Here is a 27,478-nt window from a genome sequence, read left to right as displayed (position 1 = left end):
CGGAGGTAAGGAAGGGGTAATGTGGGAAAAGGTGTGTAGGTATTTGTACCAGTTTGTCAGGGAAAGAAATAAAATGTAATGTTCTTTTAAAATCAGTTTGGGTTAGTGGTGGTGAGTGTATGCTAGAGCTGACTGCTGGAAATAATCTGGTGTTAGAGAATCAGCAGTTGAGTGAGTTTAAATAAAGTGGAAGAATAAACCCCGCAGACTTGTAACTACAGCTCTAATCCTCAAAAGAGAAATCTTTGGACAATATAAGCTACTATAAAGACAGCTGGGACAAGGAGGTGCAGTTTAACATCAAGGACATTTAATGTTGCCTTTTACCAAAAGGAAAGAGATAGCATCTAGAAATTCCTTTCTGATCCCAGGCTGAAAAAAAGCTTGCAGAGAAAACCTCTTAACAAAATGGGAAACCGCCCCATGAAAGGCTACACAGCACAAGGAGGAAAATTACGAGGAACAAAAGGAATTGGCCATAAAGAAGCAATGTCCGGGAAACCCAGCTGGGCAGGGATGAAGTGGGAGTTGCCCAGATGCCCAGCTGAACAGTGCCTTGGAAAGGAAACCACAGCCAACCTGCTGCAAAACACTCTTTAGCCCCATAGATACCAAAGAAAAATGAAAGTGCCTCTGTTCACAAAGGTAGGGTAGAAAAACTAAGCATGGACCTAAAAATAATTTCTTTTCTTCAGTTTTAGTAAAAGCTTAAAAGATGGCAATCTGAATAACAAAATGGAAATGGAAATTGCCAGACCAAGGTTAGAACAAAATTCAATCAGCTCAGGATACTCAGGTCAGAGGGATTTAAATACGTTTGCACATAAAATTACCAAAACAACAGCAAATTCATGGGGGAGGGGGGACAGCAGGTACATCAGGACTGAGAATTAAAGATATGTTGAAGGAGGATAAGCACACACAACTACAACTTCATGGCATTCAAGGCTTTAGAAAAATATGAGGTGGAAGGAGCGATTAAAGGATATAGGCAGGTAAAAATAAGCAAGTAAATAAAAACTGGCTATTAGTTTACTAGAGGCCAATTACTTTTAACTATTTGCCTAGAAAATTTCCTAGTATATGATTAAGGAACCGAGTAATTCATCAACCCCTGTTTGCATGAACAAATAGATATAAACCGAGAGCGAATGCATTCAGAAATCCAAAGTGGGTCTGCAGCCTTTATAGCCTTGCTGTCCTCACGCTGCCTCCTCATCAGAGCTTGTGCAACAGAAAACCAACTCCTTCAAGGAGGAAACTCTATTAGTTTATGGAAGGGATTACACGACGGAGCAGCCTGCAGTATAAGGGGATTAGATTCACTGACCCAGGCATCCTCCCAGTCCCAGCATCTTAATGGCATAAACCAGCCTTTTTTTTTTTCCCCAAGAGAATACGAAAAACTCAGCAGAAGTAAACAATATGTTTTTTCAGGCTGTTGCCTGCAGAAAACCAGCCTACGAGCCTCTGACTCTCAGATAAAAGACATACCAACCCCGCAGGCAAGCACCCCACCTCCTCCTCCTGTCTCCCAAACCCATCAGCAACCAAAAGCAGACACAGAATTGCCCACGGTACACGTACCGGAAATTTTTCCTATCTTTCCATGTAAAAATGCACAGACATTATAGTGACGGATGCATGGTTACTACTTACACCGGCACACTTCAGTTCAAACACCCTTTGTCACAAGTTGTGACTAATCCCTCACTCTTTGCTGCTAACGAAGCCGCGTTTCCCTGTCTGCTGCTCACAGACCTGAGTTCATCAGCCATTTGGGACAGAGTATAGCGACTCTCACACACGGCTCTGTGTAATTATTTTGAAACATAACTGTTACGGCATCTCGCAAAGAAGAATGTGCTCAGCATTTTCCAGAATACAGTTTCTCCTGTGGAATTTACTACTTCAGTAACGTGAACAATTTCATTATTAAACTGCAGCCTGTGAAAAGAATTCAAGAGATGTAACATCTCAAAATGGTGCATGATGCTTCCAGTTACAAAACATTGCAGCCTCGTACAGAGGGGTCTGCCAATGAAGGAAAGAAGAGAAAAACTACCAAAATCTCAGTCTGCACTTGCAAATACTGCAAGTTTTCCCACCTTGCAAGTTTAAGATAAAACTTATCTAAAAAGAAATTTGTTAAAACCAAAAATTGCTCATAGTGTTTAATGAAGATGTAGTAACTGAAACCACTTTGGTGTTGCAAATTAATTTATTATTTGCACGGCACTAGCACTGCCACAGTCCGGGCTGCGGGTGAGGGTCTCTAACACAGCCCCCTTGGAGCCGCAGCTCACAGACTGGTAGGGCTTTCATTCAAGATTTATTAAATCCAAGAATGGAAAGGCAATGGTGAAGGTACAAAAAATGTGACGTTTGGAGAAAACTGGAACGCCACGGGACCATGCCAGATGTACATCTTCGTTCTCCTCTCTCTTCTTTCCATGCCTTGTCCTGGCACAAACACAAAGGAGAGAAGAGCGCTCATTATTTATTCCCATTCCCCTTCCTTCCCCCGTGCCCCCACGTCAGCTTTCTGTGTTTTATCTATAAAGAAAATACAGAGCTTTTGACAACATTCCCATTTCTGGTACCTTGCCAAACCCCTCAGTCTTCATCTGCTGTTTTTTGTCTCTGCATTTTATACAGTGAATTTACTAATTTTTCTAATAATATATTTGAAATGACAAGACACATCAAGCAACTGGACTCAGCACTTGGCATTCTTAGTCTATTGAGATAGTTTTGCCTCTGAAAAAAGTATCTCCTTCAAGGTAACAGAAAACAAAGCGTCTCTGTGGATATCACTTCTGAAGCCCAATTCTGCTCTAAATATTGTGATTAATTTCACATTAACAATATTTGAAATATAACATATATATATTTTTCCAGTATATGAAGACTGTAAGGATGTCCACGGCAAATCAAGGTCTTTAAAAAAACACAAATCACAAAACACAGACTTTCATCGACATGGAACCAATCCAATACTGCTCCATATTAAGACAGGAACAGCCTTCACCATTCCATTCCCACTTACCAGCCACCCTGCCCAACCGCCTTCTCCCCACGCTCCTCAGCTGCAGAGGTGGGAGCACGTTCCTGCTGATGCTGGAGCCGGCGCACAACGTTTGTCTGTAGCTCGCAGTGGGTGTTGATGCCACCGTAAATGCCATTTCGATCCATTAGGGAAAGAGAATTCTTCAGCAATATAAAAATGATGATGCTCTTTTCCAGTTCTCTGGAGCACCCTCCCAGCAGGAGCTCAGCACCAGCCCGTCACTGGGACCATTCATTACAGAAGAAGTCTTGAGTTACAGAAATAGATCCAATTTTCTATTACAAAGATAGCGTATTTTATCACTCTGTAGCTGGTCCAAAATGAAATTGTTTTGGCTGTGCAATTGATAATGGTAGGGGGATACCATTTTTTAAAAATGAAAAATGTTTTTTATTATGAGTAAAGCCATATGCCACACTCAAATTCTATTTTTCAGAATAGAAAGCAACGCTATACAAGTCTGAGATATAATTTAATTCTCTATATTCTTCACTGTTACAGTGGAAGAAAGTCTACCTTATTTTACAATAACTATGATGAACAGAAACTATGAAATATTTTAATTGATTTCTGTAGCCCTCAACATTGTAACATTGGTTTCTGCCATTCTTCAGGTATTTTGATCCCAAGTGTGAAATAATTACTGGAACAAACTCAGGTTGCCTTGAGCTAAGAACTTATGTTTCATGAAATCTCGTTTCAGGATATGACACACACAAGAGCATAGAAATCCATTCTGCTCAATAATATTTTCTTAGGAAGACTGAGAATTCAGATACACAATCATGAGAAGATACATACTTAATTTGACAAAACCATAGCATTGGCAGATATTCTAGTTTTTTCTTTCCAACATTGTTCTAGTTTTTTCTAGTATTTTGCAGTCTAGATACTAATCATCAACACTCTAAATGGTTTCAAGGTATTTGGTTTAAAATCCCATGAGTTTTCTTAAGATAAATACAAATGATTTGAAAAGTTATGATTAAATATTCATATTTACTATAGAATGGCATTTACATACACTGTGTAAGAGAAAGCACAACATTTATTATAGGATGGGGGTAGCTGCTTACTCAACATCAGTAACAGCCTGTCTAATGAGAGTTCAAATTCTAGATCTGAGAAAGTGTCAAAACATGATGCTACCAGACTAGCACACTTACAGATCATAAGGAGAGTATTTTCTAACAAGACAATACAAAAATCTTGTTTCATTTCAGTCTGCATCAGTAAAATTGTTGGATTTTGCTGTAATGATATTTAGACTTCCTATGTACTGGAGGAATCAATAACTGGTACAAAATACAACTGACAATTAAATACAAACACATTAATTAATTTAACCCCCCCCCAACTACTTTTATTTATGACCTTTGATAATTAACCAGGCTTATTTAATCTAATCTCCCCTGGGCTTTATCAGCTATATTGAAGATTAATGATTTATTTTGAAATAAAGGTCCTTAAGCCTAGGTAAGCCAGAGACTGTTTGAGTACAAGGGTAAATAGAAAAACATATTTAATAATAAATCTTTTGGATGGAAAGTGGATTGGGTGGAGACGTGACCTTAATTTATTCTGTGTCTTTTACTCACCATTAATATTTTGCAATTGCAATTTGAGGTCTTTTACAGGTTTGAGTTATTACACCTTAATTGCCTAGTTATGGTTTATTTTATTTAAATGGTTTGTTCTTTTATTACAGGATGATAAGTATTTAATAGTTCAACGTCTATGAGGCAATAAAAAAAATAATTATTAACCTTGAGTCTGAGACCTGAAATTGCCAGGTAGTTTATTCACTCCATCCTTCAGCAATCCTCACTGCCCTACACCTACAGTAGTTTGGTTTGCTTCATAGCAGTTTTTCAATAAATATTCAAATATTTTGAGGCCTGTAAAAAAACACGTTAATGACACCTTTTAGTGTATTCTTGTAAATCCATTTCTGTGGAGTACCAGGCCTGAGCACCACACGTGTTCTTAGCTGGCAAACAAAAAGTAATGGGATGAATTTAAAGTTTTACCTAAAATTCAAATGGACTTTGATTTTCTTATGAAAAAATCGAAGATAGATACTAAAATAACACATTGTTTTAGTTCTGGAGTCTACTAAAGTTTTTTTTTTTAAATTTGTTTACTTTTTAATAAGTTCCAGAATGAATCATCATACTTTATGTCAGAGGAACTATTTTATAGTGTGAAAAAAAAATGTTTTAAATTTAATTTGACTAGGGGGGTTGTGAACCACTAACAAGCAAAACTCCTATTTCCATTAAGAACATTCAAAATAATATTTGAAATAAAGATCATTCATTTGATATCCTTGCCACAAAGAGCATGCAGTTTCCATCCCCAACTACCACAACGATTTTGCATCTATGACATGTTGGTATATGCTCAAGGCTTTACCCGTGCTTTAAGGAATTTAATAAATCAGGGAAACTTATCCTGAGCAATGGGATTTTGGCCAAAGCACCCATTCATATTGCAGTCTACTTTTTGAGTATCGCAAAAATATACCCACTAGTCTACAGTCCCATCACTAGTGCATCTTTGCACTAGTATTTGCAAGCACTGAACTATTAAAAAATGAAAAAGTGCAACAAATTTCAAGGAACAAAAATAAATTTGAACAATGAAATCTGTACAGATTTCAGAATGGACCTCAGCACCTGCAGCCTTCAGCAGTCCCACACAACGTGTGGCTGAAGAAACTCCTGCAAAGCGGGTCTAAGAGAAAAACGTAAAACAAACGGTGCAAAGGGTCGCTTACATCAGGACAGGAAAAAGTATTCATTCATTAATTGCAAAGAAAATACGGTTACGGGTAGTTTGGAGGTGGCGAAGGTTACGTGTAGAGAGAAGCCAATAAAAGGCAAAGAACTCCCAAACCAATAGAAATATTTTGTTTTATGGCGGGTCCCACGCACGCCCCGGGCGCGGAGGGCTCCCCGCAGCCTTCTGAATGACCTGTGCCGGGGGAAGAGGCGCAACTCAGCAAATACATCCCCCGAGAGAGAAGTGATGCTCTGGATTTAAAGAGAGGGAAAGGAACCAGCAGCTGCTGTCAGTGGGGGGCTCTGCTTTCCTGCCGAAATGCCACGGAGATCAAAACGGTCCGGCCACCCCCGTATTAGGGACATGCTACTTACTCCATCTAAAGCCACATAAGGATGTTTTTTTTCCAAAGAAACTGAGGCCCCTTCAGATGCAGAGAGAAACCTAGGGACACCCATGGCAGTTTATGAAATATAACAATAACTTTTGCAAACGAAGAACACCTCAGACAGCACTTTTGCATTCTAAGAAGATACATCAATAGGGCTCATTTGATGTCAAATCGAAAAGCGTTTCTCCCAGCACTGTGTATCCAGTTACAAGACACTGTTGAGTATTATCAAAAATAAAACATAATAAAAGGCACAACCAGTTTGCAATCTCTGTTGAGGACCTGCATTTATGAAGTCTTCCACATGGTTTACAATTTGTTTTCCTATAACTTTTATCAGAAAAGCACTATTGAGGATACGATTTATGAAATTCCCTTCCCCTGCACACTTGAAGCATCTCAATTTCTCAATAAGCGGCTGCAGCCAGACCCACGGCAGACTGTCTGCCAAAAAGGAAAAGAAGCCGCCGTTGTTTTAACCACGATCAGTTAAGGGAAATTTTTTGAAAGTGTCCTGTTGTAATCTAACCTGTCCTTGAGTTGCCTCACCATCCATTTCAACTGTTATGTTGTGGTTTGCCCGTCAATCCATAAATGTAAGCATCTACCATGGTCCCCTCTACGCGACACGCAGGCTCCCTGCAAAGCAGAGAGCACACCTGAATGTCAAGGGATCATCAGTCAGCACACAGGAACTCGTCATGGAGATTCTTGTAAAAGAAAAAAGCCTTAAAAATAAATTGCATGTTTTTAATTAAAATGAATGGAGGAAGAAGAATGCCTTTTTTCATGGAAGAGAAAAAAGAACATTTTAGGAGTTTTCTGAAAGTGGTCTCTAAATGCTTACTCAACCCTTCCCAGCCTGTTGCTCTCCTACACCAAGTTTATAGCACAGAGCTGCATAACTGAATTGCGAAATGGACAAAGAAAACACAGACAACCCATTTGTCGGGGTGCTACACTGAATATGACCTCCTGTTGCTGTCAAAGGTCTAACGAGGCTGCTAATGAGTCTGTCCCTTTCCTGGTGCCGTGTCACCTGTGTGCTGTCTGTGCCTTAGGCAACAAAACCAGGGTGAAGCAAATAGAGAAAACTATTGAATTTCTATTTCCTATCAACATTTTTGTCTACATCACAAAAGTTACATGAAATACAATGTTTTTATTTAGTTGTTCAAGTTACAGTATTATAAAGGATAAACAATATTTGCTCATTACTCCTCATTTCCTATTTCAGATTTTCCAGAAAAAACTGCTGCTTTAATGATTTTTACAGCTGTTGAGACCATAACAAAATGAAGAAAAAGTGACAAAATAGTCTGCATCCTTTTAGCTTGGTCTTTCATTCATATGTATAAATAGGAAGCTCATGAATAATGTAGATCTAGAAATCTGTTAGCATTTTTGCTGTTCAGAAACATATGATTAGCATTGCTCTGACTCCCAATAATTATATTCTTGTTCTCAGAGGTCATTCTTTACATCTGCACAACTGTCGCTATATTTCTGGAAGTAAATAAGGCAAAATATACATTAGAGATGCAATACAACGCATGCCACGGCAGTACCTCCTTCCTGGGTGTACAGTGGTATGCCTGTGACTGCTAATACTGTTAAACAAATGTTTTTGCCAGGTTCACGATAACAGGCAGGTTTGTTAATTTTCTCCCACTGCTGAACATGCACAACTCCAAGAAACATAGCCTGGGTGCAGGGCAATCTTCCAGGAGACACCTTCCTCTCCCACACAGCCCTGCAGCCCAGTTAAACCCTCTCCCAGCACCAGCATGTTTTCGTTCATCCCGCGCAAGGCCGGAGTATATCGTTAAGCCATGCTTTGGCTTCTCTTGGAAAGGCCAAGTGACATATAAAAATGCTTCTGCTTGCTAGCTGACTGCACTTTACCTGGAGGTTGAAAAAAGGCAGACTTGTTTTCTTTCTGGCACGCAGTGGAAGCTACATGCAGTCTGTAGGAGAGAGAGCTGACCTCAATATTTAAGACCTTTGATCAATATGCCCAGCAGCATTTGCTCTGACACATGCACATTTGATCTGGGCTGTATTAAAGATCTGTGGGCTAGAAACACTATAAAATGTTGTGCTCTGTAACCAGCAAGAGTAATTCTAATTTTTTCCAGTTTTTTCCACGGGATACCTTGCCACACCAAATTATACTTACATGATAAAGCTGTTTTTTTTCTATAAAGCTCTGCACACACAGAAATGCCAATTCCACTATTCTGGTGCAGTCAGAGGTACCGCTCAGCCACACACATACTAAAATTGCATCATGCATTTATGCTTTGGCTAACACGAATAGTTCATTTCGTTGCAGCAGAACACAATTTCTGAATAAATATTATTAACGTGGGGTCAGACAGGGAGTCCACCTGTAAGGATGCAAGTCCCAGTACGCGGGAGCCACGTTTCTGCCCGTTCTCCTTTCACTGACTCAGAGCAGTGACTTGGGGCCGGGACCCCCATGTCCCACAGGGCTGCCTTGGGCAAAGGAAAAGTCCCAACAGTAGCGGGCAGCTGGGCAACTCATCGCCCTGTTTATCAGAAAACAGGAGAATCTGGCTGAGTTACAATGGAGCGGCAGCTTGGATGCAGGGACCCGACTGGGAAGAGTTCGTACCGACTTCAGGTACCTAACCAAAATGCTGAAGTTTGTAGTCGGTATCTGGGCCAACAGACAGTACCTGTGCCATCAGGGTCCATCACGCCCTGGGTCAGCCTGTAGAGATGCTCCCCCTGAGCGGGGGGAGCCGGGGCTCCTGACCCAACCACCGCCAGGTCAACCTCCTGTAGGGTTTCCCGGGTGAAAGTCTTCTCCTGCTGCTTGCGGCTCTGGGAATACGGGCATAGCCAACTCTTCCCAGAATAGCAGTCTCGTTCTCATTTATAGCCATTCTTGCCCGATCTATGCATTACTGCTGTGTTTAGAGTAAGCATCCCCACCTCTGCAATCCTCGTACGTATATAACACATGCCTAGAAGAACTAGATGCTGTTCAACTGCTCTGATATTTGCTTTCACTGGCACAGCAATTTGTGAATAAGTTATTTAATAATTACTGTGTAATTATAGTTCTGCTGATCCCTGATGAACTGAAATCCACAGACAATGCCTATCAAATGAATCATTACAAATCTTTATAAATTACATGGTGAAATGTGCCAATGTCATGATGAAATTCATAAAAAGTCTACAATTTCTGTAAAAGGAGACTTAATTAAGCTGGAGTTATGGCTGCTCATCTCTATCCAGAGTTAAAGAAGGAGCACATTATAAGATTTGACTTTGAACTTTCCAAGAGAAATAGAGTGCCACATAATGCTACAAGTCAGAGAAAAAAAGAGGAACAACACAACAGTGAACCTTAATGTGAATTATTCCAGTTACAAATGAATCATAGAGAAGTACAACTGTTTTTCATTTGGTACAGACGTGTGTTGGAAAATAGGTAGAACAGGAGACAAACAGTGCCTGGCTAATCTATAGAACAAGTCATTGTGCAAACACTCAGAAGAAGGAAATGCATTTATTGCCTGGGGAGCTATTAAAAACTAAGATCAAGGAACAGAAATCTGCTGCAAATAGCCTACAAGAAAACAGAGGCTCCAAGCACACCATCAGTGGGTTAAAATAAACAACAAATGTGCTTCTCAAAGGATTCACTTATCTTCTGCAAGGGATTTAGATATATCAGGCTGCGATAGCTGTTGTCAGACCCGGTAACTTTTTCCCGGTCAAGGTAGTGAAATTAAAAATATTAGATTACCTATTATTTACATATTGGGATCCTGCCTCAGGAGATTACACCCAAATCAAGGATGACTCCCTGCCAAGGTCAGAGGCAGACTGGCTTTTCTGCTGCTGCTTCCAATGCAGAATCAGCACAACTCATTAAGGTAAGTGTTCTGCTACAGCTTAGAATCTTATTGCATGGATGAACTACTATTAGCATATTATAAACGTACTATTAGCATACAAGAACTGAACATATTATTTCTAGAAATAGAAATATCTTCTCCATCCTTCTGGATACCAAATTCACCTAAACCTGGCAGAGGTAACCCTGGACTGGCCCCAGCTCCTCCTGCAGTCCCGCCTCAGCACCAAGGATTCCTGCCCTGACCCTCTCGACATCAGCCTTTCACTGCTTTAGTAACATGCACAACAAACTGGCTACTTCTAATGTGTTGAGAATGAAACAAATCTTCACATGCAAAAAAAGACAAACAGGACTTCTTTCTGGAATGCAAAACAATAAAAATCACCTTGTAGAAATCTAGAAGCACGAGTAGCTAGAAAGGGGACATTAGGTAGGGTTAGACCCAGGCCAATTGTTTTCATCAATGCCAACCACATACCCCACTTGTTAAACAGGATAAACTCAAACCAGCACTAAATCCCTGGGTGAAATTGGGTTTTGTTTAGCTTTGCAGTACAGAGTTCATTGGAACAGCGGAAAGGGAATTTTACACCAAGAGCCACATCTTCTTTTTTGACTTTTTTTTGTATGGCGACCTGAGGCTTTTGGTTCATATCTTTAAATGCCGAGGACAAAATCCCTTTGATAAACTCACTGAGATTGATTGCAGAAATAATTTCAGTTGCTTGCCCCACTGCTCTCTATTGAAGACTGCTGCAGAACCCACCTGTTCTAAGGGTTAGAAATCCTCCTCTCAGCCTGGATTTATGCATGACAAATTCACACCCATTCATTTTTGGACCAGCTTCATCCCTTAGCCTAAGCCGTTATTCTCCCAAGCAGCGCTTTATTGCGTTGATTTACGTGTAGAAACAACTCTCTCCCAGCCTTTGCTTTGCTCGACTGGTACCGCGCAACTGTTTATTCAAGGGGCAATTTCCTTTCACTCTGTCCTCCCACAGCCAGGCGCCAGTTCCAAAAAACCCTGGGCAAACCCAGAAAGAATTAGGAGTCGTTAAGAGCTCTGTAATGAGCTCCAGCCAGAGCTCCTTCCCGTTCTGCTGTGCCGGGGCAGCCGCAGCTCCGGCTGGCGTCAGACCGAGGAGACAGGGTCAGACATGCCACGCTCCTCCTTGCTCCCCTCCTTCCGAAATGACAGTGTCAGTAACTACGGACATGCTAGGAGAAAACATGGGAAAGTATTTTTAAGTTCAAGAAAAGTCCCAGGCACTCTGGGAAAAACTTTTTATAAATGGAGGAATGATGGTTCCAGTCCCTGGACTGGGAATTTCATTTAAAGTAATGCAAATTTTGCAGGGTATTTTCTATAACAACTATTAACAATGACCGTAAAGAGCTGAACTACCTTTCTCACTTGCATTGACACTTGCATGTCCTGGACATGATGATCTATCTGCTCAGGTTGCACACTGAACTGTGGAACAATATTTACAGAGCCCAGGAGCAGTTTCAGCAGCTGCTGGTTGAGAGTAAATGCTGAAAGGTCAAGAGGTTTGCAAACAAAAATGGACTGGCTGCAAAATTCTGTAGTAGGAAACCATGTGTCTGATGGGCGACATACTGAAATTCAGACAGGACGATGACAAGCAGTGCAGGGAAACTTTAATCCTTTTTTCACATTGCATCCTAATTTAGAAATCTGCGTTCAGGGAAAGCATTGTGTTATCTTGCAAAAAGTGCTATTTTGCTTCAAAATATCAACCACTTAGTCATTAATTTAAAACTACTTTTTTAAACCAGCCATACTTTATACAATATACTGCTCTGATATTAGCAGGAATCTATTTTTTAAACTCAGCTCTAAATTAAGAAGAACGGTGAATTACCTCGTTGAAGACAAAATGCACAGAACTACCTTTAGCTGTAAAATCATAGTTTGAAAAACATTAACGTCTCTATTGATTTCGATAAAACATCCTGACTCCAAAGTTAGTTTCTCCAGTCTGACAGACATTTTCTGATATACTTGCAGCACCCTGGAAAGCTCAGCAATAGCATTAGCAAAGAAAAGGGACCGGTACCTGATGTACATTTTATTGGCTAAATAAAAACGGCTGTACGTGACTGCTATATTGTGATGGGCCTTAGTTTGCTTTGTGGTTACTTCATGAGATTTATTGCTTTCTTCCTAACATCCCCAGTAATTTAAACATTTTATTCTTTTTCTCAAAATAGCATTTTAACTGAGTAAATTAACAGAATTGAAATTACCAAGTTCTCAGGTTTGTGTTTTATCTTTGAATAAAGTTAGTAAATCTAAATATTGCCTAGTTTAAAAAACTGAATATCTTTTTACAGACCGATTTATAAGAAAAGGTCTATAACAGCAACAGCACCTCACTCCACAGTAAAACTTAGATTACGGTTAGAGATGCTTCATAGCAGAACATTTTAAAGTCAAGATACCAGCTTTGTTACTTGTGATAATATGTGTGGAAAAAAAGTACATTTCTGAAAAATTAATCATATGTCTTTTTCACTAAGTATTTCTAATACTGCAAGCAATATCTAAGCATCCGATGCTAATGTTTTTCGCCTGAGGTTTGGAAAAGCCCTGGGAAGAGTAAGCTTTTATACTCAATTTATTATTTAAAATCCAGTCAAAATCTCAACATATAAACCTGTAGGTGGAATTAAAGATAACGTTGAGTTCTCTATTTTAGATGCTTATTGAAATGCCTCAGCATTTTGTTAATTATGTGATTCAGTACAGAGGTTAATTAGTGTTTATAGTGTGGGCTCGCTGAAAAAGCTCTCATTTTTAAATCTCCAAATCTATTTTTAGCTTTCTTGCAGCCAAAAAAAGAAATCTTTTTTTCTCTCCAATTTTCTTCAGTTCACAAACTGTTCAGATCCGTAAGAACATGTAGCAGCTCTCAGGAAAATGTAAATAGAAGCTGTGGAGACCATCTCTATTTTTTTATATAATCTCTAAATTAGAGGACACTTGACAGGATAGAAGCACACATGCTTTTCAGATAAACATTGTTTGGTTTCAAGCAACTGCTTTTGTTAAATAACCTAGAATTTATTTGGTAAATTATGTCAGTTATGGCATTTTCCAACCTGTTGGACTATTTGCTTAAATACTGAAGTCTTGGGTATATAATCTATTCTATCATCTTCATGAAAATTCTTGATATCCTTGATCAATAGCTAATTCCTTTTTAAAGCTCCATGAGCTTTGGTCTCAACAACTTGTTATGAAAATAAGTTCTACACTTAATAATATTTTAATGAAGAAATGCTTTGCATTAAATTTAAAATTTGCCACTGATTAGTGTAAGTGAAAGCTCTCTTGGGCTTGTTTTATGAGAAAACTTCCTAATACACCTTCTCTAGACTAGCCAATATTTCAATAAGCCCCTTTTCCTTTAGAAGAAAGACAGTAATCATCTTTAATCTCTTGACATGGGAATTTTTTCATTTTTTGTTTCCTATCACCCCCTTATGAACCTCCCCCTTCATTCTGCAAAGTTTTTGAGGCCAAGGCTGAAGTCTGCGTTCCAGATGGAGTTGTAAAATATATTTATATCATCACATTATAGCACTTCTAGTTTTCATCCCATTTGTTATGCATGGTATTTTTGGATTTTCAGTTTTTCTAAAAAGTTCAATTTACTTCAAGGTATTCTACCCCCTGAAAAGAAACACAATTTCAAGAAAAGCTCTGACCACCGGTGCTCCTCACACTGGTCAGGGCAGGGGCAGCCGCTGCCTTCAGCAGCACACTATAAATAAGTTCCACAGATGACCTTGAATGTTTTAGGTATCGGTTAATTATGATGATCAAGATGAACATTTAGACATGCTTCAACCTCTCTGACTTATCCACTTCAGTAAGAATATGTGTCTAAACATTGTTAGCTATGGTTATAATTGCACAATTTGAGAATATAAACACGTAACGAAACAGAACATAAAGGCAACTTCGGTAAGGATCCATAGCAAAGATCATTGGGGTTTTTGGTTTTGTTTTGTTTTTTTTTTTCTTTTTTGTTTTCCCCTCAAACACAGATACGCTCTCAGGCCTTTAAAGTTTCTTCTAAATGTCGAGGAGAAACACATGTTACTGGCCTTGCTCAGACAGGTTATTTCTACCTCATCCCATCTCAGTCACTTATTGTCATATAATTCATGATAAAGCTCAAGCTGGAAAACGGATTTAGAGAAAATTTCTCCTTAACTCTCAGTAATTGCTACCTGGAGCAGCGCTTGGCATCCATATGGAAGGATCTCAAACCTAGCATCTAACAGAATTATTACAACTTACATAAATGGAGGATTTGGCCATTTATCTCACTCTGTATGAATGTATGACTTTAAGGTGCTGAGTTTTTAACTCTGCCGGGCTCCTCGTCTCAGCAATATCTCATGAAATTAGTCCCCCAGGTGCACTTGTGATGCAAAGAAAACTCTCTGTTTTAGTCGTGTGCTGTTCAGCCGTGTTGTGAGCTGTTCAGCCTCATTGTACATCTGCATTTCACCCTGTGCGAGAACAGGGAGAGAAGAAAGGTTTTTACCTTGCCTATGAATGCCATTGGGGATGGTTTAAAGTTTTCAGAGAGTTGTTTTCCCTTGGGAACATGACCACTCAATTAAAACGCCCTGGATGAATACACCTTGATCTTTAAGAAAGGTCCCTGAGGAACCGACTCCCAGATTTATAATCCTGCTTCTCTAATTCCCTGAATTTCAGCACACCGATCAGGAGCTGGGTGTCTGTCCCAGTCTCCATCTCCAGGACAGGTCCTTTCCGTGACGGATCACCACTCCCGCAGCAGCCGGTCCTATTAGGCCAACTTGGACGTGGTAAGCAAAACCAAGGACTTAGACCAGAAACCCCATCAGTGAAAAAGAGAGCACACATGCGGCTGGGGAGGAAGCAAAATCACCTTCAGCCCATAACAGAAGAGGTATACCACAGACCTTCTGAGCTTCCAGACGGGACAATGCATCAAGCAAAGATTGTCTTTGCCTTTATAAAGGGTATACCATGAAACCCTACAGGTGCAGACCTGGGTCCCTCGCAGCCGGTCAGAAACCGTAAGAAAGCACGATGGCTCAGACGTGTGACGACTGCTTTACAAATGATTTGGAAGTTCCCAGGATGGATTTTACATCTGCTCCCTGTCCATCAACCCCTTCTGAGACACGGAGGGAGAGACCTTCCCTGCATGCTCAGCAGGAGCAGGTCAGGGCAATGACTGCACCCCCGGGGGCAGGACTGGAAGGGATGCCCCCCGTGAAAAGTTAGGTTCATGGCACCAGTTCTCTGCACACTGATGTCTACAGGAGACTTTGGGCTTAATCCAAACCTTATTAAATCAATAAATGTCTTTTGACTGACTGCAGCAGTCTTTGAAAAGGCTCCTAATGTGTACAGGAATTTTCATTTAATTTTTTTTATGTATATATCTATATACTTCTTTTTTTTTTGGTGCAGACCAGCCCGCCTGGCTGAGACTATGCAAATTGAAGTTTGATTTGCTTTGCAGGCTGGTATTTGAGAGACAAAACAGTAAAATCTTTCTTAGGTAATTGGACAACAGCTGAAACTGTGGACACAAAGGGAATTTCCCTGGAGAGTGTATTGCTTTCTAGAAATGTCAAATTCGGTAGGCCAGGCAAAGCTATTGAGCTAAAACTTAGCAGAAACCTGTCACATATGCAAATACCCTAAAATACGATTTCTCAGTCAATAAAACAAAACTGCTGAGTTTAACGATGACACCAAACTATCTGAACAGAAGACGACCCAAGCAGTCCTTGCAGGATAACTAAAAGCTCTGTAAATCACTGATAATAAGGACCGCCTCCGGCAGCACCAGCGTCGCACCTGGGTAATGTGGGAGAACTCCCCCAGGAGGGCTGGAGCTCAGCCCCAGGGAGAGGGGAGCACGGCCAGCAACGCAGCCCAGACCTTGTCCGCATCAGGAGAACTTTATTCCAGGCAGAATAACAAATGCTCATCCTGAAGGGGGTCTTGGGCTGCAGCCGGGGCCACGCACCGCGCATGAGGGGAGCGCGGCACACCAAGCGCCTGACAGACGAACCGGACCCGCGGCACTGATGACACGAGCGGTGCAGCCGCTGCCACCGAGTCCCTGCAGCACACGCGCAGCTGCACAGCGCCTTTGCTCGAAGCACAGCTCCAGAGAGGCTGAGTTTAACAACTTCACGTCCCAGCTCCCAGACGTGTTGGGGCGAGGAGGAAAGGGGCGAGGAAAGGAAGCGAGCTTGCTAAAGCAGGCATAAGTGCGTGCAGAAACCTTTAAGGTTTAAGAAGAGTCACTTCAGGAACATGACCGCAGCCTCGGCATCAGACAACATTAAATCACTGTTGCAAAACGGCAAGGGAAGGGTACCTGTCGCAGCAGCAAGCCTGCTTGGCCACCCTGTCCCCACTATTATTGACGACGGTAGTGCAGACACACATGTGCTTTGGTACATGAAGTTACTGATTTTGGGTCATTCCCTTGCTCGTTTCAGGAGCAGCTTTTATGGACTTGGAGCCAGTTACTGTGCCATGGCACTGCTCTTCCGTCCCTCTGCCCAGATCACATTTCTTCTTACTCCTCAGAAACCCTGCTCTCTCTTCTTCCCCTGGTGACTATGACGGGGGGAAAACAGGCTTCATCTGCAGTAAGAAAATGTTTGGTTTAAATACGAAGGAAAAGCTACTAATGTGGGAAAGCAGCATGTCTATAAAATGACGGCAATGGTGGAGGGTCACTATGGATCAAGGGGAGCAAGTCCAACAACCGCCAGGAAGGATGACCAGCATCACGAGCATGCCCTCGGTCAGATGACTGAGGTGATCTCCAAAGTCCCCTTAAGCCTAGTTTTTCTTTGATTTTCATGACTTGGCACTGCTAGGAAATGACCATGGGAAGTGGTTGCCTGTCCCCATATTTCGAAGATGTGTCATGGCAAGGCCATTATACCACTTCGCAGATACCCTCAATACCTCTGTGTCTTTGACGTTCCAGTAGATGTAGCCAACGCCACGCTAACTACACATAGTGCCACTGAGGAACATGCATATTATTACATGTTATGTGCAATTTACAATAAGTTAATTTAAATTTTTGGAAGAATATTGATTTTTTTTTTGCATTTCAGATGTGAAACCCAATGTATTAAAAATATTAATACAGCAGTTTAATTAGGAATCTCTATGTAGGAACCAGGACACAATGCAATCAACACATATAAATTGAGGGCACGGTCTGGCACTTCCTGGAACGTAGAAATGTTTGAGACAAGATTATAAGCATGTTGCACTAACCATAAGTTCACAGTTGGATGCTTATGCAATAAAGTAGGTCTGTTTAGCTGCAGCAATTAAATTAGCACAGAAAATACTACCACATCTCTCTCACACCTTGCTGTGTTCCTTCTCCTTCCAAATGTCACTACTGACCTTTTCTGCAGCTCTTCACAATTGTTTGTGTTTTTGAATAATTACTGACAATATATCTAAGATTTCTGTATAAACCTGAACATCAGTAACACCTGTGGATCATACAACCAGCCATTTAAAGGAAGTAATCTCTTTGGCAGCTGTTAGTAATGGACATGGATGATTCCTCTGTATTACAAGTTTTCTTAAGAAAGGTACCACTTGCCTGACAAGTTATTTATAGCATTCCTAAAAATACTAGGGAATGTGCAGGAGGTGCTCTTTAGAAAATAAAAATAATACCTTTACTTAAGAATAAACACACACATACCTACTAGAGAAGTAATGATTATTTCCATCTTCTGCGAGGTGATGGCTGACATGAATCCAGACTTTTGTGGATGACATATCTTCAGGGGACACACAGAGATCACACACGTAGTGGTGAATTTAATGCCTTTATGAACAGCCTCTTAACTAGATTTATCGTTTCTATAGATATATAGATTAAATCTACATGCAGATTAAAAACGCAGCATTTCAACCGCTGCTCAGTTTCCTGCCCTAATTCAACGAGCGCTCAGGCAGAAATGAGGACAGTTGTGCCTGCCGGGCTCGCAGAGGTGTGGGGTTGGCATTGCACCCCTGACCGAGCCAGGATGCTAAAACGATGCACCCTACAACCCGACTTACACAGCCTGGACCTTTGGTGCCACGGAGCAGAGCTGAGAGCCCAGTGCTCGGCCCAAGATCTCCGGCAGCTCATCAAGGGTTTGTGGTGGGACCATCTCACCCCACGTCCCGCTGCGGGGAGCAGGGGCTGACCAACGGCTCCTCCTTTATCCTCGCAGATGAAAGGTAGGAAAAACCTTCTGCCACGACTCAGCTTTGGTAAGAGGAAGTAAGAAATCCACTACCAACCATGGCTTCTGGCCGGGAAAGCACAAGGACAGGAGACATCTCGGTAAGGACGTTGCTGCTTTAGCAGCAATAGAGACCATCTCAGTTTTGCCTGCTTGAGAAAAACGGTCGAATAAACCTACCTCGGTGCTAATGGTTAATGATAACTCCCTCCCCTCACAATGGCCTTGCAAATTTGTTTGTAGGAAAATGCCTTTTGTCTTGAATTAAGATTGTGCTAATTTAAGAGCAAAATCTGCTTAATTAAAAAAGGGCAATTCCATTCCCTGTTGGCTCCTCGCCCCTGAAGATGGAACCTCTTACCCTGGGTACACACCGTAACACCTCATCTCCTGGGTTTAATGAATCAGCAAATCCATGCTTTATTTACAGGGAAGGACTACATTCTTCTTCTTCTTAAGTACCCGAAATTCTGGGAAAAGCCAGCATAGGCAGTGCTAAACATCTGATCAATTAGGCCCGTAGATGGCAGGATGGGACTGTCCAACAAGCACTCCTCACGCGGGTGCTCTGGGAGGATCACGTACTTCATACACTTACCCACAAAACACAACACATTTGGATGATACAGAGGACTTAGCCATGAATAATTAGTAAATTGCCATTCATTATTAATTTATTGGAACCACTGCTTCTCTGTATTTTTCCCGCAAGGCTCAGTCTTTCTATTTTACAGCTGCTGAATTTATTATTAATAGCTAGATCTTAGACATGGCCAACAAGTCTTCCGTTAGGGGTATGATAAATTTCCTTACGTTCACAGGATCTGGGATGCTCGTAACTCCCCAGACGTGAGGTTCTTCTGCAAACTGATCTGGCTATCTGTCCCCGGGACAGAAGCGGCTCTGGGTGACCTTCTGCTGGGCGTCCCCAGCTCACAGCAGCGGTAGGGTTGTCCTCTGGCCACGGATGATCAGCCATACCCCAGACAAGTTCTCCTCCTACCCCATCCACCCCGCAGGCACTGTCAGGTACAGGTCCATTCATCTACCCTCTCCCTTCCTCAATCCACGTCGCAGCCACACAAAGTCAGCTTTTACCTTGTCCTGACATCCCTTTACCCACTTCATGACTTTCTATTAGCTCAAGGTTGCCTTTATGGATCACAGAAAGCCAGGGCCCTCTCTGTAGTAGAAGAAATAATCCTTTTTCTGGCACCCTTGAGTTTTATATCTGTACAAGGATGCAGACACCAATAACGGAGAATATTCTTAGCTCTGTCCCTGAGAAAGACTCCCAGCTGTGCACAGCTACAATATCATTTATATATTATACGGGGATGTGCAAATAAAGAAAATACAGTTTTTCTAACTCTACTATACGCATTTTTCTTAAAAAAACCCAACAGCAGACAGAAACAGCCAATTAGCAATTACTTAGCAATATTGGGCAAGGTGCCAATACCTAACAGCAGAGGTGTGCAGGCATCCACGCTCAGGATTTGAAGCGCTCCCGCTGTAGCTGCGCGTTGTGACAGCGTTTTGATAAAAACCCCTGTGTCTTTGCACACCTGTTGTGATAGTGCACGGGAATGCAGCGGGGCACATGGCGGGGCTCCCGAATCGCGGCCGTTACTGGCAGCTGTGCTAATGATGCTATTCCGACCACTCCGCATCTCGGACCGTATTGCACCAATGCAATTAACAGTTTAAAATACACACTGAAATAAGACATCAACATCTAATTTTTAACATTTGTCAAGTAACATGATGATCAAATTATACTTAACCCTGCATTTGACTATCAAATGTTGCAGCCAACCATTAACTGCTAACACTTCCCCCACACATACCTGAACCAGCGCATATGTTCAGCTATCATTGCCAACAAAATAAAATGTAAGTAGTGTTTCACAAGAGAAAATTGTCTCTGAAGGATTAAGGAGTCCGTACTTAAGTTGCTACCCTGTGATGGTCTGTTATGTTTTTGTTTTTTTTTTTAAAGTGATACTCTTTCTAGATAACATTAATGCAGACTATGTGCAAGGAAAATACTCCACCAAATGATCTTCATTCCCAACTGAAATCTAGATCACCACCTTTTGGAAACCTCTCCTTGTTTTGATTTGATCCAAAAAATGATAGTATAAAATAAGACATGTCATCCTGAAGTCAAACCTCTGGGCTAACATCACTCCCATATTCCATTCTGTGAGGTCAGGATCAGACCCAGTTTTCAGTATTTTCTCTCACGCTGTTCTGCTTCACACATCCCATCTCTTCCCTGACGGAGAACACCTATTTTTATGATTTGTAACAACGTACTTGGTACTTATATGACATTTTCAACCTCTGCATCTCAAAGTGCTTTTTAAGGGTGGCTACATGGTATCTCAACAATACAAAACTGATAAAATCCTGGCAGCAGCTAAGAGAGATTCAGCTCTGCTCTGTTCAAAATTAAACCAAACCTTCATTTTACCTTCTCTGAATGGCAAATACACCAAATACTATCTGCTTCTGGCATAATATTCCTTTGTTTTCACTTCTTGCATTTTCTGTTTAAAATAAGCGTAACATTGTTTCCACTTTGTTAATGATTTTTCAAATATTAAATAAAATGGCAGCAAAGGCTTCCTGCTGTTTTCTGCTTATTATGTCTCTTCTGCAGTAATTTAGAATACCCTGACAATACATATCATATAGAAAGTATATTCAGAAGGAAGTTTCACTGCTAGAAGGCAATAACCCTAGGATTTAAGCAACTGAAAATCCATATTTCCACTCAATAAGTAATCTCTTTATGTAGAGAAAAGTGTGTAGTATATATTCTAAGTTTTGTCTTTCAGTTTTATCACTATTGCAACAGATTAGCACCAAAGTTCAACTACGAACATCTTCGGATGCCACTAACAGATGGCTAGATATTCAACAAATGTGAAATACTACAAATTCACAGATAAAAATATCTTTCAAGCAGGACATTTGAGACCCATTTTAGGTAACCTTCATGCTAAAAATCTCAATGCTTTGCTTTACCTATTACAACGCTTATTGTCTTTTCCAAAAGATTTAACTTCGAGTCCTCCGCAACATCACCATACCAGAGGCCACGACTGACAAACTGACCTGGGAGCAGGGCTCTGGCACACCCCAGTTATTCAGCTCAGTATACTCCTTGAAACTTGCTGGAAAAGTTTTTGTTTACAGTGGTACCTTAGGGATCTGTTATTGCTATTCTGAGCAGGAAGATTCTGTAACGCTAATTCTGCCTCTATACCACGATGGCGGGTTGTGTTTAGTTGTGGGGTTTTTGTAGATTCATAACTCATTGATACCCCCAAAATGTACCTTCACTTTCAGAACAGAAACCCATCTGCAGTACAGAAAAAATAACCAGGTGTATTATTTCCCAGTACTGAGGAACGCAATGGTATTTATACGCCTTGCAAAGGAACCAGGGGAAAAAAGCACACTACTATTTTTTGGCTTTTGAATCCATGTATGTGGAAACAAACAACCATGAACATTTGCCACATGTCCACGTTACTTACGGTTGAGAGGCAGGCTGGCATTGGTCGTCCCTAGCTTGTTGGCAGCGACACATGTATAGTTGCCAAAATGCTCTTCTGTCACATTGGTAACAGTAAGAAGTGATCTTGTACTATAATTTTTAATAGTAATTCCTTGTTGACCATTGATCAGTCTAGAAAGCAAAAAGAAAATTTCTGTAACTCATATACCATAAGCAATAATTTTTTTTTTCTTTCTTTACAGGCATAACTGGTAGCACAGAAAGCTGTTTGCAAGCTGCCAATGTAGTCTGTCGAGCAAAATTATCATAGCACCAGATCAGAGAAGCCATGGGCAACACTGGAGTTGTGGGGTGTTGAGGGGAACAGTTTCTGCCTCTGCGTCCTACAGTCAAAAGAAAATGAAGACCGACACCTGTGGCCTGCCTGGCCACAGGGCAGGATATAAACTCTCAGATGGAGAGCTTAGATTTTAAATTGGGCAAACCCAACTAAAAATGTAAATACCCTATTTGGGGCAGAAAAGTATCATGCTAAGTCTTTCAGAGTGTTTTTTCAGACTCTGGAGATTGCTTGTGTCCTCACACACCTCCAGCTGACGGCAGGTGGGGATTAGGCAGCCAGAAATGCAACTACGCAGGGTCGTGACCACAGTTTATTTTACAGGCCCCTACAGTTACAAATTAGACTGGCAATTAGCAAAGGTGTGCTACAGCAGCACCGCATCCTGAGACAGCAACCTGAACAGAACCCAGGTAATGAAGTGTAGGAAAAAGCCAAACCAGGGCTCTTTTCCCCCAGCTCTGTTTCCCTGGCTTTGAGCTTCCCACCCCAAATTTCACAGGAACTCTGCAGGTCTTCTGACGTTGCTTCCAAAGCCATGTCAGAAGCACCCCTGCTGCACTGGGGCAAAGAAAGATGACTGATTTAAATGTTGCTGTTGTAGGCAAACCACGTCTGGTCAAACAAGGAGATGAGATGGGTAACCACATTATTAAAATACTAGCTACAGTTGATTAGTCATAATTCCTTATATTTCACATGAGGAGCAGAGTTCCAGATTAAGTATACAATTTTTGTTTGAGATATTGAAAGATACAATCATATATCCTGGGAATGAATGCAATCTTTTAGCATTCTGTCTAAACAATCTCTTAGCATTCCGTCTAAAACATTTCAAGTCTACCATTAATTCCACTTCTCCATATTGTGGGCTGAATACTTCTCATCAGTACAGGAGTGCCTCTGCTCCCATTTAATCACTACATGCTGGTGGGCAGTCAGGGGGTTTCTCTTCCCTGTGCGGTCTGTGCTGCTGTGAAGGACTCTGGTCTGCTCTGCGCAGCCCATTGTCCGGGATAGGACATAGCACATCCCATGGACACACGCGGTTTCGTGAGAAACATAAAAAAATGGGATTGAAACGCCTGGTTTGGGGTGAACGCTGCAGTCAGAAGATTCATCTTTCCTCCAGACTCGTGAAAGTCAGAAGCTTGTCCTTTCAACCTACGCACGTGCTTCTGCAGGCGGATGTTCTCCTCCTAAAACTGCCGATGCCTGTCCCTCCTCTTTCGGCCTCTCCCGCGTAAAAACCCGAGAGCCTCCTCCGCTCCAAAACACACACCCCCTGCTATGACTCTCCCCTGCCAGCACATGAAGCCGGTGACGGCGTTACCGGCGCGGCAGCAGCGGGTGCCGTGGAGGTGATGCTCGGCGGGCAGAGCAGGCAGGCGTCCGGCAGCTCACCCCAGGTCCTCGCTCCAGCCCCAGGGCAGACGCTTCCCTCGGGATGCCCCTTCCCAGCGGAGAGGCCACAGCCTCCCTCCCTTCCCGATGCCTTTCAGGATTTGAACCCCCCCGTCCCCTCTCCTGCCCCTGTCCTGGGGACCTCGGCATACCGGAGCGATGGCTCCGCTTCCACCCACAGCTTATTTCTACCAGCCGTTTCCGAGCCACCTCCATCCTTTTGGCCCATAACTACAGCTTGAACTACAGCATTTCTATGTTACGGCTGTAAGGTTTTAACTCCTTTTTTTTTTTTCCCCAGACAACAATGGGGCGTTGGGGTTTCTGCCGTCCCCATGCCCCGTCAGAGGCGATGTTCGTACCAAAAATTAACTGTGTCTGCTTGATGAGTGCGATCTGCTGCCTTCCCCAGGCTGCCAAAAGGACGAGCGCTGGGGGTGCCAGCTCAGACCCCTTCCCCTCTCCCTCTCGCCCTCCTCCCTCTCCCTCCGCTCCCGCCAGCGCTGCTTGCACAGCATCACCTTCCCTCCACGTCCCTGCTAGGAACTGGCTGACACTGGGGGGCCAGAACTGGAAGTGGAGTAAATGGAATCGGACAGATATGCATATCAATAAGCTACGTAATCAACAGACCGAGGAGTTGGCATTAGTTAGCATAAACTCAGCAGTTTTGAGGATTTCCATTTGCAGTTTTAAGAACCAGATGCTTTTACTTTTAAATTAATTACTCCCGTGTGCTGCTCTGCCTGGCTTATTGACTGAGCACAGCGTTCATTACTCGTCTGGGTTTTACCAAGTTACTTCTCGGGCTGGAACAGCATTTTAAGCTGTGTGCAGCCACCCTACACTTTTCTTCACCTCGCTGCTTTGTACCACTGGTTATAAAGGGAAGAGTGATCTCCGTTTTATTCCAGAGAACATGCCTACGCATCCGAAGAAGATCATGCATCAGTGCCAGCCCCGAGGGGTACCTACCTTTGGTTTCATTTTTGAATACCTTCACACTATTATAATATATTAAGCCATTATAATGAGTTTTGTTATTTCAAACGTAAGTCTTGTTTGCTTTGTCAAGGATAAGGGAATTAATATTTTTAGATAGGTGACTTTTGGGCTTCTTCCCTGTGGCTGTTTAATGTCTGAGATCTAATTCCTGCATAACCCTGAAACATAACATACTTGAACAGTTGTGAATTTCAGAAACCAGGACTCAGCACAGTGAAGCCATTCTCCTCTCTGCAGGGAATCCTTCTACAGTTTCAGAAGCCATACACTTTTACAATTTGAAGATGCTTTTGCTAACTTTTCCCCCAAATTTCCAGTCCTTTCCCAGCTCACCCCACCCTCCCTGTCTCAGGGTACCCTCACCTCAGGGTCCGTGCACCACCGGACAGCTCTCGCGTGGAGTTCAAAGCGCCGCTTTTGACAGATAAAGTGCTATATGGTCTGAAACCTGCCTGTGAGACCTCTTCTCGCCTTTCCCCACTACAACAGGAGGCGTTCAGCCTGCCTCTCCCTGCCCTGGAAAGCCACCCAGCCTCCCGTCAGCAGCAGCTCTCCGGCTTCGGGCTCCTCGCTCCTTGCGCTTGGCCAGGGAAGAATATTGCAAAGCACGCTTGTGCACCAGCGCTTACGGGGAGTTAACGAACGAGCTTGGTGATTAGGTAGAATTAGTCCTGCAAGCTCTCTGCCTTGAAAGACCAGCAGTTTTAACTGGATGTAGTCTGCGACTGCTTTTATGTTTAGTTTTAATGGCTGTTTTATGATGAGATGATCCCTGGAGTCTGGAAACTGTGGGTTTGGATTTACATTAATCTAAGTAACAACGATACAGTTTACAGGCCCAAAAGGCTTGTTTCAGATGCTGAACATACACTTAGGGTTTCAGATCTAACTCCCACTGTTCATTTATTCAACAATTCATCCAGATCCACAAAAAAAAAAAGTTCCAATCCAAGACTCGCTGAAGAAAATGGGATTCTCTCTATTCTATTAGCAGAAAATATAGCAGGGTGGGCACTCCCAGTATATAAATTTAGTCTTGTAGTGTATCTGCAAATTATCTGCAGGATAATGTACATGCTACTCTGAACTACCTATGAGAGCTGACTCTTCTCAGTTTTGCATTAAAACAATGACTGAGCTGCCCAAAGCTCATTCTGTGCTGGCTTTCCACCATCCGGAGGTAAAGGGGAAATACTGGAAGAAAAAAACCAATGTCTATGTATTTTCCTCTTTCCTGCAAGTGGTGGAGGTTCAGGGATCGCCAGTACCTTTGTAGTCATACATGTCTAGCCTATCTGCCAACAACAGTTTAACAAAAAAAGGATGGACCATTACATCTAACATAACACTTGAGCAGTAAGACACGACAGGACAGTACATTTCTTGCTCATTACAGCAAGCCTCAGCTGACACACCAACTGAGACAGGAAACAGAAGGCACAACTTTGGTGCCCTGAAATGCTCTGCTCAGTCTTTCCTGCTGCTGCTGTGGCACTGAAGGTGCTCATGAAGAAAGGAATTGGTCAATGTTATAAATAGAAAGGCGATTATCACACTGGAAACAGCTAATTGAATCCAGAGTGCTAAAACCTGTGCTACAATACTTTCTACGTAAAGTATGTTTCTGCTGCAACTCCCCCCAACATGTATACAATTTAATATGCATCTCTGGAAACAGGATGCAGACAAATTTTGCTGACAGAAGAAAAACATTTACTGTTACATATAGTAAAGATCAATTATATTGTTTTAGAGGATGCTTCAGGATACAGTCAAAGTGCAATAGTTATGACTGCTCCGAAAAGTCACGAAGGAAGATGAGCAGCTAATGCTCCTGAGGGGGAGCAGCTGGCCAGTAAGAAACGAGCTGACAGATGGCTTTCTATGAAAAATGGTCATTAATATTCTCATGTCAACTCCCAGGTTTAATGGGATGTTCAAGCTGAGAAACCCAACGGTTGGAAGCCAGGAAATTCCAGAAGCTAGGGACAGCCGCTTGCAAGGGACATTATCTGCTTGCTTTTGCGCCAATACGCAATCCTAACAAAAATAAGCTTTTAGGTAAGCTAAGAGCTGTAAAACAAAATTTCCTATTAAAAGAGAAAAATATCTACCTGTTTAATGAACTGCTTTTTAAAATGAAGATGACCCTACAGAGATGCCTGCTACCATTACATAGCACTAAGGACCTGAAAGGGAAGCTGACTGTAAACAAAAGCAAAGCACACAGCCAGTTTTTAGGGTTCGAGCAGGGCGCGCTCCCCTGAGCCCCTCTCGGATGCCGTGACGTGCAGCAGCTCTGCTCAAGTCTGTGGACTATAAACCCGTGGCCTAGACCGCTAATGGCACAACTGGGTGAAAATTCATACTCATTAAGGTTTGGTTGAAAGTCTTGCTCGTGAAACAACCTTTTCACCCACAAAACCCTCAGTGGGGAACCTATGGTGATGAATTTAAAAACCAAAGAAATCCTTTTAGTAGACTTTTTCAGTGCCTGTCTGGTTATTACAGTTAAAAGGCTGTAATTACTAAAGCATGTTTAAACGTTAGGCTCATTATTGCAATTATCACTATCACAGCCCAGCCACCGCCAGCCTGCTTACGCCTCGCTTTCGAGCGCAGAAACCACAACCGCAGGGAAACCGAGGCGCTCCCCCAAAAGCCGCGCGGCACGGCCGTCGGCAGCCGACGCCTCCGAGCGCCCGAGCTCTTTAAAGCTCGGCATT

At 42.1% G+C, this 27,478-nt stretch overlaps 1 protein-coding gene across 2 annotated transcripts in view; it reads right to left on the bottom strand.

The window, feature by feature from the left end:
• The window catches only part of NEGR1 (neuronal growth regulator 1), a 295,675-nt gene that overhangs the window by 36,976 nt on the left and 231,221 nt on the right, over positions 1-27,478 (bottom strand). Inside the window, exons 6-7 of one of the 2 annotated variants that reach the window (XM_069788395.1) lie at positions 22,023-22,174; positions 2,214-2,463 (exon numbers count right to left, since the gene is read on the bottom strand). In XM_069788395.1, the coding sequence (XP_069644496.1) occupies positions 2,336-2,463; positions 22,023-22,174 (280 nt within the window). In that variant the 3' untranslated portion in view covers positions 2,214-2,335. Of the gene's footprint in view, positions 1-2,213; positions 2,464-22,022; positions 22,175-27,478 lie in introns of those variants that run through there. The other variant, XM_069788396.1, reaches the window with a different exon arrangement.

This window comes from Haliaeetus albicilla, chromosome 8 (genome assembly GCF_947461875.1).
Source record: "Haliaeetus albicilla chromosome 8, bHalAlb1.1, whole genome shotgun sequence".
Taxonomy (NCBI): Eukaryota; Metazoa; Chordata; class Aves; order Accipitriformes; family Accipitridae; genus Haliaeetus; species Haliaeetus albicilla.
This window is presented reverse-complemented; position numbering and strand designations above follow the sequence as displayed.